General features: G+C 52.3%; 6 protein-coding genes across 6 annotated transcripts; 5 read left to right on the plus strand and 1 right to left on the minus strand.

Annotated features, from left to right (window-relative positions):
- Window positions 1–1,030: 1,030 nt before the first annotated feature.
- BKA58DRAFT_63058 (uncharacterized protein) lies at window positions 1,031–1,870 on the minus strand. The gene is made up of 3 exons (XM_046175648.1): window positions 1,682–1,870; window positions 1,305–1,621; window positions 1,031–1,250 (listed from the first exon to the last, which is right to left on the minus strand). Exons 1-3 carry the CDS (start codon window positions 1,737–1,739, stop codon window positions 1,185–1,187), a joined length of 441 nt encoding a protein of 146 aa, XP_046020243.1. The 5' UTR covers window positions 1,740–1,870; the 3' UTR covers window positions 1,031–1,184.
- Window positions 1,871–4,797: 2,927 nt separating this feature from the next.
- BKA58DRAFT_63130 (NADPH oxidase) lies at window positions 4,798–6,978 on the plus strand. Its single transcript, XM_046175649.1, has 4 exons — window positions 4,798–5,017; window positions 5,066–5,320; window positions 5,369–5,778; window positions 5,830–6,978. Exons 1-4 carry the CDS (start codon window positions 4,914–4,916, stop codon window positions 6,708–6,710), a joined length of 1,650 nt encoding a protein of 549 aa, XP_046020244.1. The 5' UTR covers window positions 4,798–4,913; the 3' UTR covers window positions 6,711–6,978.
- Window positions 6,979–8,634: 1,656 nt separating this feature from the next.
- Window positions 8,635–9,968, plus strand: BKA58DRAFT_415080 (sorbitol dehydrogenase; the record flags this gene model as incomplete). Its single annotated transcript, XM_046172526.1, has 3 exons — window positions 8,635–8,760; window positions 8,797–8,973; window positions 9,057–9,968. 3 exons carry the CDS (start codon window positions 8,635–8,637, stop codon window positions 9,966–9,968), a joined length of 1,215 nt encoding a protein of 404 aa, XP_046020245.1.
- A 93-nt stretch (window positions 9,969–10,061) lies between these two features.
- On the plus strand, window positions 10,062–10,525 carry BKA58DRAFT_63153 (uncharacterized protein). Its single transcript, XM_046175650.1, has one exon. The coding sequence runs from the start codon at window positions 10,154–10,156 to the stop codon at window positions 10,445–10,447; it is 294 nt and encodes a 97-aa protein (XP_046020246.1). The 5' UTR covers window positions 10,062–10,153; the 3' UTR covers window positions 10,448–10,525.
- Window positions 10,526–10,857: 332 nt separating this feature from the next.
- BKA58DRAFT_394518 (choline dehydrogenase-like protein) lies at window positions 10,858–13,422 on the plus strand. Its single transcript, XM_046171205.1, has 6 exons — window positions 10,858–11,371; window positions 11,421–11,707; window positions 11,754–11,880; window positions 11,933–12,382; window positions 12,435–13,198; window positions 13,251–13,422. The coding sequence occupies exons 1-6, from the start codon at window positions 11,185–11,187 to the stop codon at window positions 13,287–13,289; spliced, it is 1,854 nt and encodes a 617-aa protein (XP_046020247.1). The 5' UTR covers window positions 10,858–11,184; the 3' UTR covers window positions 13,290–13,422.
- BKA58DRAFT_394520 (short-chain dehydrogenase) lies at window positions 13,423–14,686 on the plus strand. Its single transcript, XM_046171206.1, has 3 exons — window positions 13,423–13,618; window positions 13,686–14,297; window positions 14,351–14,686. Exons 1-3 carry the CDS (start codon window positions 13,555–13,557, stop codon window positions 14,566–14,568), a joined length of 894 nt encoding a protein of 297 aa, XP_046020248.1. The 5' UTR covers window positions 13,423–13,554; the 3' UTR covers window positions 14,569–14,686.
- The last annotated feature ends 1,030 nt before the right edge of the window (window positions 14,687–15,716 follow it).

The raw sequence follows: 15,716 nt of genomic DNA on the forward strand, positions 1-15,716 counted from the left end.
GATGACATTGAGTAGTGATTGTATTTGTTTTGAGATTGGGAGGATGCAGTGAGTGCTATAGGGTTTGGCTGTTCCTGGTGATGAAAACTGTGGCTTAAGGCTGCAGTTGGTGTTGGTGTTCATGTAGAGGCGGCGAGTGTGGATATCCTTACGAACACGATGTCACGACCTTGATCTCTCTTGCAAAGCAAAGAAATATGACTATTCTATTGCTGTAATTTTCCACGTTTCTACATTGATAACATCATAGTGAGCCTTTAATACGTGCTTTCTTCAATACTCTTCTCTCTCATCACGCAAACACAAATCTCGAGCCGCGACATTCACAAAAATAGATGCAGCCTGACGCATGCTACTAATAGCGCATTCACAACGCTTTAAAGTACAATCGGCGTATCTATCATATATTATCATCACAAAGTCGTCAATGCTGTAGAACGCTCATGTCACTACCAGCCTAGCAAGTACGCCACGCATGTCATTCCCTTCACTCCAGCCAAGACACCGCCTCTTAGCCAATTTCCTTGACAATCTTGACTGAGGCGCAAGCTGTAGGAAGCCCGTTAGGCCAAGGCACACACTGCATACAAACGGCTTCTCAAAACGGGAAGGGAATTGTGGGGGGTGGATGGGGCTGAAACGAGGGGGTTGCCTCAGGTTTCGTCATGTCAGAGATGTCACAGCAGTCAGAGCACATGGTAAGAAGGTGAATCCTTGGAGAATGGCAACGTTGGGGGACAGCGATAAGTGGAAGGACTGAGATGTGCAGTGAGCATATGCGTCATGATGTGTTTTTGTTTTTGATTCATTTTTGTTCGTTTGTATATTTGTTAGATAAGTAGTGCAAACAATCCAACGCCCGTACATTCGCTGCATGACGCCGTGAACAGTGGATGAGATCGTTTAGGGCGTTCTGGTTGGGATAGGATGCGCGACTGCTCGTTTGTTGGGGGTTTGGTATCGTGAGATGAATGATGCTGCTCGTCTTTGATGCTGAGTATGAACGCTTCCGCTCGTGCGCGGTTCCAGGAAATCGCTAAATCATGGTGGGTGGTCTGCCAGAGATATGGGAGTGGTACGTCGTCTACGTGGACATTTGTACATGGAAAGGCGGAGGTGGGGTATAGGTTTGTTGAGAAGCGAAGTTGAGGTGCATTGTTGTTGCTGTCTACGGAAGGGCCAGACTATGCGGTCATCTTACGGGCTGTAGAACCACGCTTGGGGAGAGTCCATGGCTCAGGGCAGACGACCTGATGTTCAGTTAGTACAGAAGCGAACTCTGATGCGACCAGAATGGTACATACCTCGCCTTCGCTAAACGCCCAAAAGTACGCTCCCATGCCGATGATGTAGTAGAGTCCCGAGTTGGTGCCTTGGTAGATCAACAGCGCACACAGCGCACTGAGCGGGTAGATGATCAAGCGCGCTTCAATCGAGCGGTGCAGTCCGGTACCAGCGAGCAGCGGCAACGGCCATTCCCATGCCAGACCGATGAAGCCGAGGACCATGTTGATGACCTGCAATACGGGGATGGGCTTTACGGCGCCATCAAGGTTCTTGGTAGCGAAGTCCCAGAAGATCTTGGGCCAGAAGAAGCATTCGAGTGCAGCTCCTATTTGGTCTGGAGTTGTAATTAGTATGGTGTTGTTGATGGTGTCGATCGCTGTGGGGTAAGACTTACACGCAGCAGCCGTGAGGATGACGAGGCGCGCCCAGTGGTTCTTGATTAACTTGCCCATTGTCGAAATACGGGTATTATAAAGAAAGGATACGAGCAATAAACCGAGCCCGCGGTCGTATAGGTGAGAAAGTAAAGGTAAAATAGAAAAAAGATGAAGAAAAGAAAGTGGAAATGTCCCTTCGACTACCAGTAGTCCCTCAGCGACAGATGAGCATCGATGGGCTTGGGTGTGGCAGGGCGAGGTTTTGTGTTATAGACACTGGCTTGGTCGCGGATGGGCGGTTCGCAGTCGTGGCGAATGCGGTAAGGCTTCTGGGGAGATCAGGCACGGAGCAGCGTGAGTGGAGTGTATAGTGGGTAGGTGTTATGGTGGGCTGAGGCGTAGGCGAGTATCAGGCGTGTTAGGTGTTCAGGCAGCGTGGTGTTGCCGTTGAGCTTCGCGACGTGAGGTGTGTCAGTATATCGGGGAGCGACAGCGGGTGTCGACCGCAATTGTAGAGACAGTTTATGCGCCAGGGCCTTGCATCGCGCACCCTGGTCGCACTCGTCTTCTGGCTCGGCGCGCGCTGGGGGGAGAGATGGTCGCTCGTAGCCGCTTGACCCGCTTCGTGGACGATTGGGCGTGTGTGCGGCGCGATTGGCTGGGCTGCTGTGATGCTGCATGCGACGCCAGCCTCTCTGCAGCCACGGTGCCAGTATCCTGGATCGCGCCGCCATTTTAGTCTATCCTATCAATCCTATGAACGGCTGATGCTCGCTAGCTTGGCAAAGGTAGTGTAGCGTGGGCGGAGCTAGGCGTGAATCTTCGCGTTCACGTGGTTTGTAGCAATTGTCTAAGACTTTGTGCCTGTCTCTCGGCGGAGGCATTATTCAGGTCATTGTTCAATTCTATACCGCTATTTCGTTGATCGTGGCGGACGAAGAGTTTGCAAAACGCCTTTACGCAAGCCGATTCGCGTTACCGCTCGCTCTGACGTACACGATAGCAATGAAACCAGCGCAGTGCGAACAATCGGCCACTCTGATCGAATAGGTAATTCTCCGCAGATATCGCCATCGCACGTGCGGCACGGCAGCACTCAGATAATCCGTCCCGACGGATGCCTGAGTCCCGGTTTCTGTTCTGTGCCTCAGGTTCTCCAACCGCAAACCCGGCGCATGATGATCAGTCATCTGCATGGAAGATCATATCGAAGCTCGCTCCTGGTTCCTCAGGCTCGCTCATCAAACAACATCATACGACGAAGTTTACTTCAGATGCCCCTCGTGGCTGTCAATGCCGTCACGGTGGGGTCTGGCAAGCATGGCAGACGTTGACGCAAAACAAAGTGGTACGATACTCGTTCGGTATCAGTTCGCACCCTTGGTGAAGCTTTTGGCAGGGCTCCTGTCGGAGAATTGAACGTGGTTCACAAGCTGTCGATCAGAGCGTATGTGTGGTTGTGGGCAGAACAATGGCCTGATGTTGTTTTCTGCGGGTGTGCTTTGGTCAACGGCAAGCAAAAGGAAGGCGCGACCATGGGATCTGTTTACGCTGCTTCCCAATAGGGAAATCTATGATAGTGTAATCCAGATGTCGGAGTTGAAGATAGCTCAGAATCTAGCCCTCCACCATCACTCAGCATCTATCACATCGCCGAGAACCACTTCTCTCGGCTTTCTTCGCACTGCACACCGCTTCTCATATCACAGTCTAAGGCGGGACTAACAAGACTCTCTTCATATCGTCGGCCATCCACGAGGCCGGCAATTCGCATGCTGCCGTCCGTCGAGCCGTGTGCGATGGAGACGGTCCCAAAATAGAGGCGAGATCTTGTACACATGCAGCCAGCACAGCGCAGTAGCGGGCTCAAACTTTGTGGGGGTCCCTCGAGCGCTTCGAGACAGGCCTTGATTGGCCGTGTGCGCCACGCCAATGCTCGCCCGTTAGATTTGGTGCTACCAACCACGAGCACAGAGAGCCTTCAACAGCGATGAATTCAAGCCTCGGCGGTTCTAACGCAAAAGCCACAACAGGCTCCTACCATGTGTCTTTTGGCGACTTCGATGCAGTGTGTTCTGCGCAAGGGGCGGTAGTTTAGAACCAGATCCGCCACCCAAACGAGAAGTCGCTTCCCTCCGCGACTGCAGTCATCAATCACCAGCCTCTGCATCTACCCTCACTCACCTAACGACATAACGTAGCGAATACCATTTTCAGCGATTCATTCAGATATCCATCCTGATTTTCCTATCCCTTTACGACCCGCCTTCCAACGTGCATCGTTTCAGCACGCCTCGCCTATCCGTCGTGAACCCCATCAAAAGAATCGGAGCGCATCTGCCAACGGTCAATCGCACCCCTCAGGAAATTCTTTCCGAAACCCTACCACGCGGCTCAGGCCCATCTGTCAGATCGCACTCACGTCTGAAGTTTGACAGTTGTAGATCGTGAGATTCGCAAGCTTCGCAGCCTCACAAACACCAACCCCAACAAACCCACTAGCGAAACGGCAATCGCCTCGCCACTCACCCGCATACGCTGCACTCCTACTGCGCATTATCCAAGAGCAACTGAAGATCTTGAGCTCCGAACATACGACCGCATTTGCAAGGAAAACATGGTTCTGTGCCTGGCGCTTCAAGTCTGAGACGCTCTTCACACACTAGCCGCTCGCGCATAGCAGCAAACCCCTCCCCCAACTTCGATACCTCAAAATCCGACCTTGCGCCCATTCAGGTTTGGCGCCACCGGATTTCCTCTGCATCACGTCCCTCCCTAGTCATAATCTCTGTCATCCGTCTTAACGGCTCCTGGTATACGGCACCTTCGTGGGGCATCGGTTTGAGCCACATCCGTACCGAACAGGCCCTGTCGGTTTCAGCACAGCGTGCCGCTCTACCCAGGTTTTACGGCTTTGCCTATCTGCACCTGATCTGCGCACGTTGACTCGGCTTGTTCCCAAGGCTTGACATTCTAATACCCTTGGTTCCCGGCAGCCTTGGATCCTCCTCCCCATCCGCGCGCTCTCTCTCTCTCTACATCACTCCGCTCGTCCCGGGACACCCACATTCTTTTCTTCACTTCGTATCTGGCTGGCCGGGTCGAACTTCGACTGGATCGTTTATTTCCTGGTTGGGTTCGCTTATACCACGCGTATACTCTTTAATCTTTTCTATAATCACCGTTGAACGGCACGCCTGAGGTGGACTTGTTGACGACACAACCGGTTACCGCGGAAGAATACTCATCATGGGCGGCGGCGGCACATCGTTTTCCAGGCTCTTTACGCCACAAAAACTCTTCTTTCACCTCTTCTTCTGGGGATTCCATTGGGCCCTTTTCGGTATAGGATGGTAAGGAGCCCTTACTCATATCGTTGATCGACCACTAACTTTAGCCAGGTGGAAACAAGCTGGTGACGCACGTTTAGCACCGCTTAACGCCCTCCAGTACTCAGTATGGGTATCTCGAGGTGCAGGTCTTGTCCTGTCAGTGGACACCATGGTCATCGTCATGCCAATGTGCAGAAACATCCTCCGATGGCTCCGTCCCAAGGTGCGCGTACTGCCACTTGATGAGTCTCAATGGTTCCATCGACAAGTCGCCTACGCCATGCTATTCTTCACTATCCTCCACGTAGCGGCGCATTACGTCAAGTGAGTTGATATACATCTTACCAAGCTTGACTTTGCTAACAAAGATAGCTTCTTCAACGTCGAACGTGTGCAGGTCCGACCCCAAATCGCGTTGCAAATCCATTACGCCGAGGCTGGTGGAATCACAGGACATATCATGTTGCTGTGCATGCTTCTAATCTACACCACGGCGCACCACAGGATTCGCCAACAATCATTCGAGACGTTCTGGTACACGCATCACCTGTTCATCCCGTTCCTGCTCGGCATGTACACGCACGCAACCAGCTGCTTCGTCCGTGATACTGCTCCAGCTTTCTCTCCCTTCGATCACGACAACTTCTGGACCCACTGCATTGGTTACGAGGGATGGCGATGGGAGCTTGTAGGCGGTGGTCTTTACCTCTTCGATCGTCTCTACCGTGAGATCCGTTGCAGACGCCAGACACAAATCGTCAAGGTTGTTCGCCACCCATACGGTAAGCATAACATGAACGTCTCTTTTAAAGCAATGCGCTAATACCAAGTAGATGCCGTTGAGATTCAATTCACCAAGCCCAGCATGAAGTACAAGCCTGGACAGTGGCTTTTCTTGAACTGCCCCGATGTCAGCTACCACCAGTGGCATCCATTTACCATCACTTCCTGCCCCAACGACCCCTACATCTCGGTTCACGTGCGTCAAGTTGGTGACTTCACTCGCGCACTCGCCGATGCTCTCGGTGCCGGTCAATCGCAATCCAAGCTCTACGACGAGCTCGACCCCATGGGCATGTACGAGATAGCACTTCAGCACGGCCAAAAGATGCCCGCTCTCCGCATCGATGGACCCTACGGAGCCCCCGCAGAGGATGTTTTCGAGAACGAAGTCGCGGTCCTCATCGGAACCGGTATTGGTGTCACACCCTGGGCCTCAATTCTCAAGTCCATCTACCACCTCCGTCTCAGCCCCAACCCCCCCAAGCGTCTCCGCCGTGTCGAATTCATCTGGGTCTGCAAAGACACCTCATCCTTCGAATGGTTCCAGACCCTGCTCTCATCACTCGAAGCGCAGTCCCTCGGCGGCGCGGACGGCGACCAATTCCTGCGCATCCACACCTACCTTACCCAGAAAATGGATGTCAACACCGCGCAAAATATTGTCCTCAACTCCGTGGGCACCGACAAGGATCCTCTCACCGAACTCAAGTCCCGCACCAACTTCGGTCGTCCCGACTTCCAGCGTCTGTTCTGCGGCATGCGCGATGGTATCTTGGACCGCACCTACATGAACGGTCTGGAAAGCACGCTACGCACAGAGGTTGGTGTCTACTTCTGCGGCCCTAACGTTGCGGCGCGCGACATCAAGAAGGCGTGTAAGCAGGCGGCGTGCCAGGAGGTCAACTTCAAGTTCTGGAAGGAGCATTTCTAGACGACGCTGTTCAAGAATGTGTATTTGGTATGCGAGGTTGAATGCAAAGGCGTATATTAGGTTGATGTGTATTTGTTACGATTAGCCTTCAGAGTAGTAACCCAAGGGTACACTCCATTTTCATGTGTCTTACTACAAATGCGGAATTATGCAAAGAAAGAAACTAGACTTTTTGAAAACCTTTTGTCGTACCTCCATTCCATTTTACGCACGTGTTCGACATCTGATGTGTTGTTGAGACTTCCTCATACCTACCTAGGTAGACTCGATCACACGAACCAATACACCAAGCAAGACAAGCATTCACCAAGCACACCCTACACAAACCCACAACCCACCATCGAACCACCCTCACTCCACTCAAGTACCTACTCAATCTCACCTCTAACGATCATGCACCTGTCTTCTCGCCTCATCTCTCTCCCTGCGACCGAGCTTCGGTACATAAGCCTTCCGAACCATGCGCATGGTGAAACAGGACCCTTTGCCACGCATCATTATACTACTATAGTCGTCTACTTCTCCACTATGGATATCTCGGCAGCCATGGCAAAGGATTGAAGCTGTGATGTTAGAAGAGGAGGGTGGTGCGATGATGGGTCGATGGATAGATCATGGGGAATGGGTGAGAAAGCGTAGGTGTGTAGGTGTAAGGCCACCTGCCTCAAGCCGCATTTTCGTACGCGCGCGACAAGTCTTCTTTCGATATCGATTGACCACCACTGCTTTTCTCTCTTCATGCACAGATTATCGATGTGCGTTTGACTGGATATACACAGCATCTGCCAGCGCGATGCACGTCGTCAAGCCGCCAGCCGCCACATATTGCGGCGCAGTCGTGCAGCAGCAAGACGGACCGTGGACCGCGGGGATGGAAATAGACGGCATGTCTGATGTGCATGTGGCGTGGGCGGCTCTATAGGCTGATATGGTTCTGTGGATTGCGCTGATCGAATGTCGATGTACGTCTTCCGGGTGGTGTTCGCAGCTTCGCGCAAACGATGCTCATGTGTGACGTGGTGCGTATATGCGCCCGAGTCGCTCTACACGTATGTTCCTCCACGAGCGACGACATTGTACCAAGCAAGGCAAACAAAAACAGCCTGACAGCTGCTGACTGTCTGCGCCAACGTGACATATGGATCCTTCTCTCGTACACCGTACCTGCGTGACAACCCAACCGACGCATCTAGGCCTGCATGCAATCGGTGAAGCCGCCGAGCCAACACGCCAACAAAGACTCCAACCCACGTCCAAAATCGGTCACGAGCCGAGGCTACACAACGCTATTCAAGGTTTTCCCATGTTTTCTCCACTCAACACCAGGTCTCCAACTATCGTGAAATCTGTCTTCGTCTCTAGTCTCGGAAGCTCGGTGTAGGTTACACTACCCGAAGCAGTATAGCTTTCGCCTTATCCCACCTAGCCCCCTCCGTAGCTCCACGGCGGAACGTAGAAGGGGTCCAACAGCATCGCGGAACTGCTCGTTTGGGAAGCCGATACTTGCGCGTACCTGCCCCTTCTTGCGGACTTGTCTGCCCTCCCATTCGTGGAAAGACTGGTGATGCGCGACTATGTGGGGTCTCCTCCAACTACTATGGCGGGGCGGCGTGACGTTCTCATGAATGGAAGTATTATTCACGGGTTTGCGTGGTGCCCCGCACCAATTGCGAAGGAGCGGAAGGGTAAAGTCTGGGTTATAGTAATGTATTAGGTACATGCTGGCAACCTTGGAAGCGGTAAAGGTGTACGCTTGCAGACAGGCAGAAAAGAAGGGCCGCGGGAGTAGTAAAGGTGGCAGGTGATCTTTATTGACGCGGTTGTCCCCCAGTTTTTGTTTACCTACACTTTCTATCGGACCTTTCTTGCATCCCCATCCTTGCTTTGCCTACCTTTAAACGTTCCTTTTTCGTGCGTTCGTCCCATGGCTTCTCTTCCCCTCTTCACTAGCTGGGCGTCGGAGATTAAGCAACAACTCAATATCAAAGAAGAAACTCCCAAGATGAACGGCACACACACTGAGGCTGCTGCTGCGCCGGCGACGAACGGTGTCAGCAAGTCTAACGGCAACGGCACGGATGTTCAGTTCTCGTCAAAGGCTAATATCGGTGTTTACACCAACCCCGCGCATGATCTCTGGGTCGCGGAGGCGGAACCCAGTCTGGAGGTTGTGCAAAGAGGAGGAGATTTGAAGCCGGGAGAGGTTCTTATCAATGTCAAGAGCACGGGAATTTGCGGGAGTGATATTCACTTCTGGCATGCTGTACGTTTTTGCTCCTCCAAAACCCCGACAGAAACCGCCCATCCATAGAGAGGAGAACAGTATGCTAACAATACCGTTTCTAGGGCTGCATCGGACCCATGATAGTAGAAGACACGCACGTCCTCGGCCACGAATCCGCGGGCACAGTAATGGCATGCCACGAGTCCGTCACGCACCTCAAGCCCGGCGACCGCGTAGCCATCGAACCCAACATCATCTGCGGCGAATGCGAGCCCTGCCTCACAGGCCGCTACAATGGATGCGAGCGCGTCCTCTTTCTGTCCACACCACCCGTCACCGGCCTCCTGCGCCGCTACCTCAAGCACCCAGCTATGTGGTGCCACAAGTTGCCCGACAGCATGACTTTCGAAGACGGCGCTATGTTGGAGCCTCTCTCCGTTGCTCTTGCTGGCATGGACCGCGCAAATATCCGCCTGGGTGACCCCACCATCGTCTGCGGCGCTGGCCCCATCGGCCTCGTCACACTTCTCTGCTGTCAAGCCGCCGGCGCGACTCCCCTCGTAATCACCGACATCGACCAAGGCCGTCTCGACTTTGCCAAAACCCTCGTTCCAGGCGTCCTCACCCATAAAGTCGAATTTAGCCACTCCGCCACTGATTTCCAATCCGCCATCCTCAAACTCACTGACGGTGTCGAGCCCTCGCACGCCATGGAATGCACCGGCGTCGAGTCCTCCATCTGTGCCGCCATCCAAACCGTAAAGTTCGGCGGCAAAGTCTTTGTCATCGGTGTTGGAAAGAACGAGATGAAGATTCCATTTATGCGACTGAGTACCCGGGAGGTGGATCTGCAGTTCCAGTACCGCTACTGCAACACTTGGCCCAAGGCTATCCGGTTATACAAGTCTGGTGTGATTGATTTGAGCAAGTTGGTTACGCATAGGTATAAGTTGGAGGATGCGGTTGAGGCGTTTAAGACGGCTGCGGATCCCAAGACGGGGTGTATTAAGGTGCAGATTCAGAGTTTAGATTAGGCGTGCGCAGGGGATTTGAGTGGTGGGAGGTTCCTTTATGATGTATGTGACGGTGACGATGACGAAGGGGTGGTTGGTGTGAGGGTGCATTCAGCATTTACATCTTGGCGTTTTTCAGGGAGAGTTCGTCTGTTTGACGGTATCTAGCAGAAATGAGATTTTGACTCTATGCATCTCCTGTGCCTATGTGTTGCTCAGCTCAGCTCCTATGCGGTCTGATTGTACGTCCACATACTGCTTTCACCATACGAATCACTCCATCCATGAATACTCGCAACGATCCCTCCCTCGGGCCCCTCTTCATCCGACAGCAGTTGCTTATCCAGCTCGATCACTTCAGCATGATATGGACCGATAGATGTGTCTGCAGATCATTCTACATTCGTTACGAGAGACGGTTATGTCGGGAACTATACGGATGTGTTGGGAACCGCAGCGTTACATTGGTCATTCGGCACCGAAGCAACGGAGGAGCATAGAGCCGTAGGCATGAATCTGTAGACAGAGAAGTCAGCCTTGTGATAATCCAGAAAGAGCGATAGAATGTGAGGAAGTGCTTACATGCTGCTACGATAAAAGACTATATTTCTCCGCTCAGGAGACTATATTTGGCGCGTATGTCTTGTCTCAATATCCATAGAGTTGCTTGCGCTCTACGTTGCCATTGCGCCGTGGTTATGACTGCATCAAGGGAACGAACTCGCAGAAGCGACAGTTCGACGTGTGTTCTGACGAGGCTGGCGCGTCATCGTGGGCAGATTGGTGCGTTGAGTTGAGGGATGGGGGATGATGACGACGGGACACCTCGACGCGTTTACCGTATGCACAGACCAGTATCGTCCAACCCACGCGTTCCTCCTACACTCCAATCGCTTCTTGCATCTCCTTCTCGCATTGGCATTGATAATATGTATAGAGATTCTGCACATGCATCGCTTTCGACTCAGTGTACAATCTGCAAGCCCCTGCAAGGCCCTGCAAGTCAGACACAAGCTTTATCATATTAGCAGTAGCCAATGAACCACCACAAGCTATTTATCCTACTCGTTCTAGCTTCTCCTGCGTAGGAAGGCCCTGCAGGTCGCGCACAGGTCTCTCGTGGCTCTGCATGTGCTTACTGTCAGCACTTTATGGTCGAAATGCTACATGATAAGTTTGTTTCGCCTGTGGCTCTTTTTCGAAATGCGTATTCTTCACTCTCTTCTCAGCTCTGAACATGCTACTTCAAAGCCTTTTCTTGCTATGCTGCGCTACAACTGCACAGGCTCATGCACGTCTCGGGCGTACTGCCCAGGTGATTGACGCAAGGCAAATCAGCAATCGGACGACGTACGACTTCGTAATTGCAGGAGGTGGTATCGCAGGACTTACGGTAGCAGATCGTTTGACGGAGAACCCAAATAGTACATCACTCGCATACTCGAAAAGCTGCAAGCTAATGACGAGGAATAGTAACAGTACTAGTCATCGAATACGGCCCATTCGACCAGAGAGAAGATGGTGTCATGATTCCTGGCGCGTATTTCCCGGTACCTTATCTCTGGCTACCATTGATGAGTACACCGCAAGCAGCGCTTGGTGGTACATCGTATGGTGTGCCATGTGGTAGGGTGGTGGGCGGCGGGTCTGTTGTGAACGCCATGTTCTTCCATCGATCAGATGCAGAGCTCTACAACGCTTGGGAAGAACTGGGCGCGACTGGCTGGGGTTGGGCTGATCTGTTTCCGTACTTTAAGAAGGTATGGTTTACTCTTGCCTTGTGAGCCGTATGTTGATGAAGAGAAGAGTGAGACGTTTACAGCACCGGACGCGGATTATGCAGCGAGCCACAATATTACTTGGGATGTTTCCGTACATGGCTTTGAGGGCCCAGTACAAGCCAGACATGCTCCATATGATTACCCAGGTAGTGGTAAGTCCTCTTCAGTTCAGTTGCCGTATTCAGAAGCTTACCATCAGCATAGCCGATATGTACAACGGAGCCCTGAAGCTAGGTATCCAGCCAGCCCTGGACCCCAACAATGGCCACGCTCAAGGCATATTCCGTCTCCTTCGCTCCGTTGATCCTAAAACCCAGACGCGTTCTTCAGCTCGAGTCAATCGATATGATAGGGATGCTGCGAGACCAAATTACCACATCCTCGCGAGTACAGCAGTATCGCGCGTTCTCTTCGAGGATAGCACCGCTGTAGGCGTGGAGTATACTGGCACGTCGGGTGGCGAGAAACACATTGTCCACGCGAGCAAAGAAGTCATCATAGCAGCTGGAAGCGTACACACGCCGCAGATCCTACAACTTTCTGGGATTGGCGACACTGCTCATTTGGAGGGTTTGGGTATTGAGACTGTTTCAGGTCTCCCAGGTGTCGGTCGAAATCTGCAGGATCATCTGGTTCTGAAAGTGAATTACAACTGTACGCGACTGAGCTCCATGCTTGCCATTTATGGGTTGGCTGATTGATACAGATACATCGAACCACTTTCCGAATGGCGGTTCCTTGCAGTCTAACACCACATATGCCACAGAACAACGCGCTCTCTTCAAAGCTGGAAAAGCAAGCGCATTCGACCTCACTAGTACAACTGGCAATCTCATGATTCAGCTGCCGCTTTCCAATTGGACGAACGACTCCGCATCTATCATGGCCCGAGCATCCTCACTCTCACCAACCGATGTACTTGGTAGCGATATCGACCCATCAATCCTCGCTGGCTACGAAAGGCAGCGTGCCATCATCATCAAGGACATCAATATAGAGGCTGTGGGTGGTCTATCATGGAACACCGGCCCTGAAACAAGTATCTACATGACACGCCCTCTCAGCCGTGGCTCCATCACCATAAATTCAACTAGCATTTTCGACGCTCCACTTATCGATTACGGTGCGTTGACAGACCCAACCGACCTTGATATCCTCTACGCAATCTACATGAAGAACCGCGAATTGATGGCTACACCCGATATTTCTATCCTTGGTCCTATCGAGACAGGGCCCGCACCGGGTATCAGCAATGAGCAAGATATCAAGGAGAAGATCAAAGCAATTTTGCAGCCAAGTAACGCGCACCAATGTTGTACTGCTGCTATGATGCCAAGAGAAGATGGCGGAGTTGTTGACCCGCAGAATAGAGTCTATGGCACTTTTAAATTGAGCGTGGTGGATGCGAGTACGTGGCCGCTTGTTGCTGGTGGTGGACCACAGGCTAGCGTTTATGCTGGAGCTGAGAAGGTGAGTCTATGATCGAGAAAAGCATGTAGTTATGTATGCTGATGATATCCAGGCTGCAGAGATGATCAAGAAGCGTCATGGATTGCTTTGAGATCCATCTCTTGATGTCCTTGGCGTTCGTAAGCCGCGGAGTGGACATTGGGGAAGCTGTCGGGGTTTGCGGAGTTATCGCTGTTGGCTACCTGTCGGGCGTTGATCTTATCTCACGTGTAGTTCACATTCAATGCACAGTATTCTTACGCAGCAACGAGGTGCCTATGCGTGGTTACTGAGTGGGTTATCGTAGGTAGGACTATATATACTTGAACTCAGAGGAGGAACTCTTTCGCTCTACAACTGACCGAGTCGCATTCAAGATGGACACTTCAAAGCTTTTCAGTGTCGAAGGCATGATCGCAGTAGTAACAGGAGGAGGCACAGGTACCTTATCTCCCCAATTATGCCATCCCGTCTCGATACCAACACCACTCCTGACACTGTTTCCCAGGAATCGGCCTCATGATAGCTCACTCCCTCGCCTCCGCCGGCGCAACAAAAGTCTACATACTCGGCCGCCGCAAAGACAAACTCTCCGCCGCAGCCTCTCAACATGAGAACATCATCCCATTCCAATGCGACATCACATCCAAAGCATCCCTCCAAGCCGCCGTGGACTTCATCACCCACGACACCGGCTACGTCAACCTCCTCGTAGCAAACTCCGGCATCTACGGCCCACCATCAAGTTTCGTGCCCGGTTCAAGCGTCCAGGAGCTGCGAAAATTCATGTTCGAAAACACGTCCATGGAAGACTTCACGCAGACCTTCCACGTCAACACCACCGCCACGTACTTTACCATGCTGGCTTTCATCGAACTACTAGATGCAGGAAATAAGAACGCCGTAGCTGGTGGCTTCGGCAAGCCGTTGAAAGAAGGTAGCAAAGTACCGAGCATCCAGTCGCAAGTCATCGTTACATCCAGCGTAGGTGCGTTCCTGCGTGAATGGCAGTGTGCGCCGGCGTATGCGGGGAGTAAAGGAGCGGTTATGCATTTGGTTAAGCATGCTAGTACGGGGCTTGCGCCGCATGGGATAAGGGTTAATGCTCTGGCGCCTGGATGTGTGTTTATCTCTGGCCCAAAACCTCTCGTCGCGTGGCTAATAGTGCGGCAGTCTTCCCATCTGAGATGGCCAATGCAGTTATCGAAGGCAGAGACCCTAGTATGGAGAGCGTCGATGATCCAAACTTCATCCCTGCACGAAGGTTTGGCGGAGAGGAGGAGATGGGCGGGACAGTTTTGTATCTTGCGAGTCGGGCGGGGAGTTTTTGTAATGGGTTGGTTCTTGTAAATGATGGAGGGAGGTTGGGTGTTACGACTAGCACTTATTGAAGATGGTAGGGTAAGGGTCATGTATGGGTTGCACTAGCAGACAATTAGGGTCACAAATACTAGCCTGCGATGAAGAGGTGGTCAGAGATCTTCTGCTCCATCGGTATGAAGACAAACCGTATCTTCTTCTGTTCTCACCAGCTCTGAACGTGGATGTCACAAGTAGTCGCGATGCCGTTGCATGCCTAAGTGCGTACTGTGACAACGACATCACAGCCGCCGAACATCCACCGCCTGATGCAAATCGTTTGCAATACCTCGCTGACCATGCCGACCAGCACAACCTCTTTTCCTTGTTTAACGATGTATCATGCCCGACCGGCAAGCAGCAGCTGTGAGACGAAGGAAGACAAGGCTGAGCGAGAGCCTTCACCCAACACACTAGCGTCCCTCAGCGGCAAGCGCTCTAATAGGTGGACCACGGCCCACCATCTACTGCCCATCCCCATCCCCAACCTCCAAACCAGCCTTTCACAGAATCCTTCGATACCACAAGCTACCGTTTTAGCTCCCAACCCATCACCTCTGTGTCCCCCACCCCACCCGGCACCACTCTCCCATCCACCACCACCCTCATACAGGACACATGCAACGCTCTTGGGATAATCCCAGCAGACGCACGGTACAGATGTGGAGCCTCATAGTACGCATCAGTCCTGCATGTCTGTAGTGCGACACCTGCTGACCGGCTTTGTGCGTGTGTGACTGCTGTCCTGTGTAACGCGAGTGGGATGGATATGCCTGCACCTGCCCTGCGGCAGGGTCCAGATGCAGCCGAAGCCCGTGTTCTGAAACGCGTTTGTTTACTGCGTTTGGTTGCGTATGATGGGGGCGGTGTGTAGCCTGCGATGTATGTGGGGAGACGGAGGTGGATGCGGTATGTGGAAGAGAGATTGGTGGTTTGGGGATTTCGTTACGAGGTGGTGTGGGTCCTCTTTCGGAATTTTGCAGCAAGCTTTTGGGGAGAAGTGACACACGATCAGGCGTGAGCTGAGGTAGCTGCAAGTCAGGCATGGGTATACTGTTGAATTGTGGTTGCGCAGCTCAAGGTAAACTCTTTTGGAGAAGCGAGAACGTGCATGTCTTTTTTGGGACGACGTGAGAGTAGTGAAGAAAGCGCGACAGGTGGTGATAGTACCTTGCTTCAC

The sequence above is a fragment of the Alternaria rosae genome (genome assembly GCF_020736505.1).
Source record: "Alternaria rosae strain MPI-PUGE-AT-0040 chromosome Unknown BKA58scaffold_13, whole genome shotgun sequence".
NCBI lineage: Eukaryota > Fungi > Ascomycota > Dothideomycetes > Pleosporales > Pleosporaceae > Alternaria > Alternaria rosae.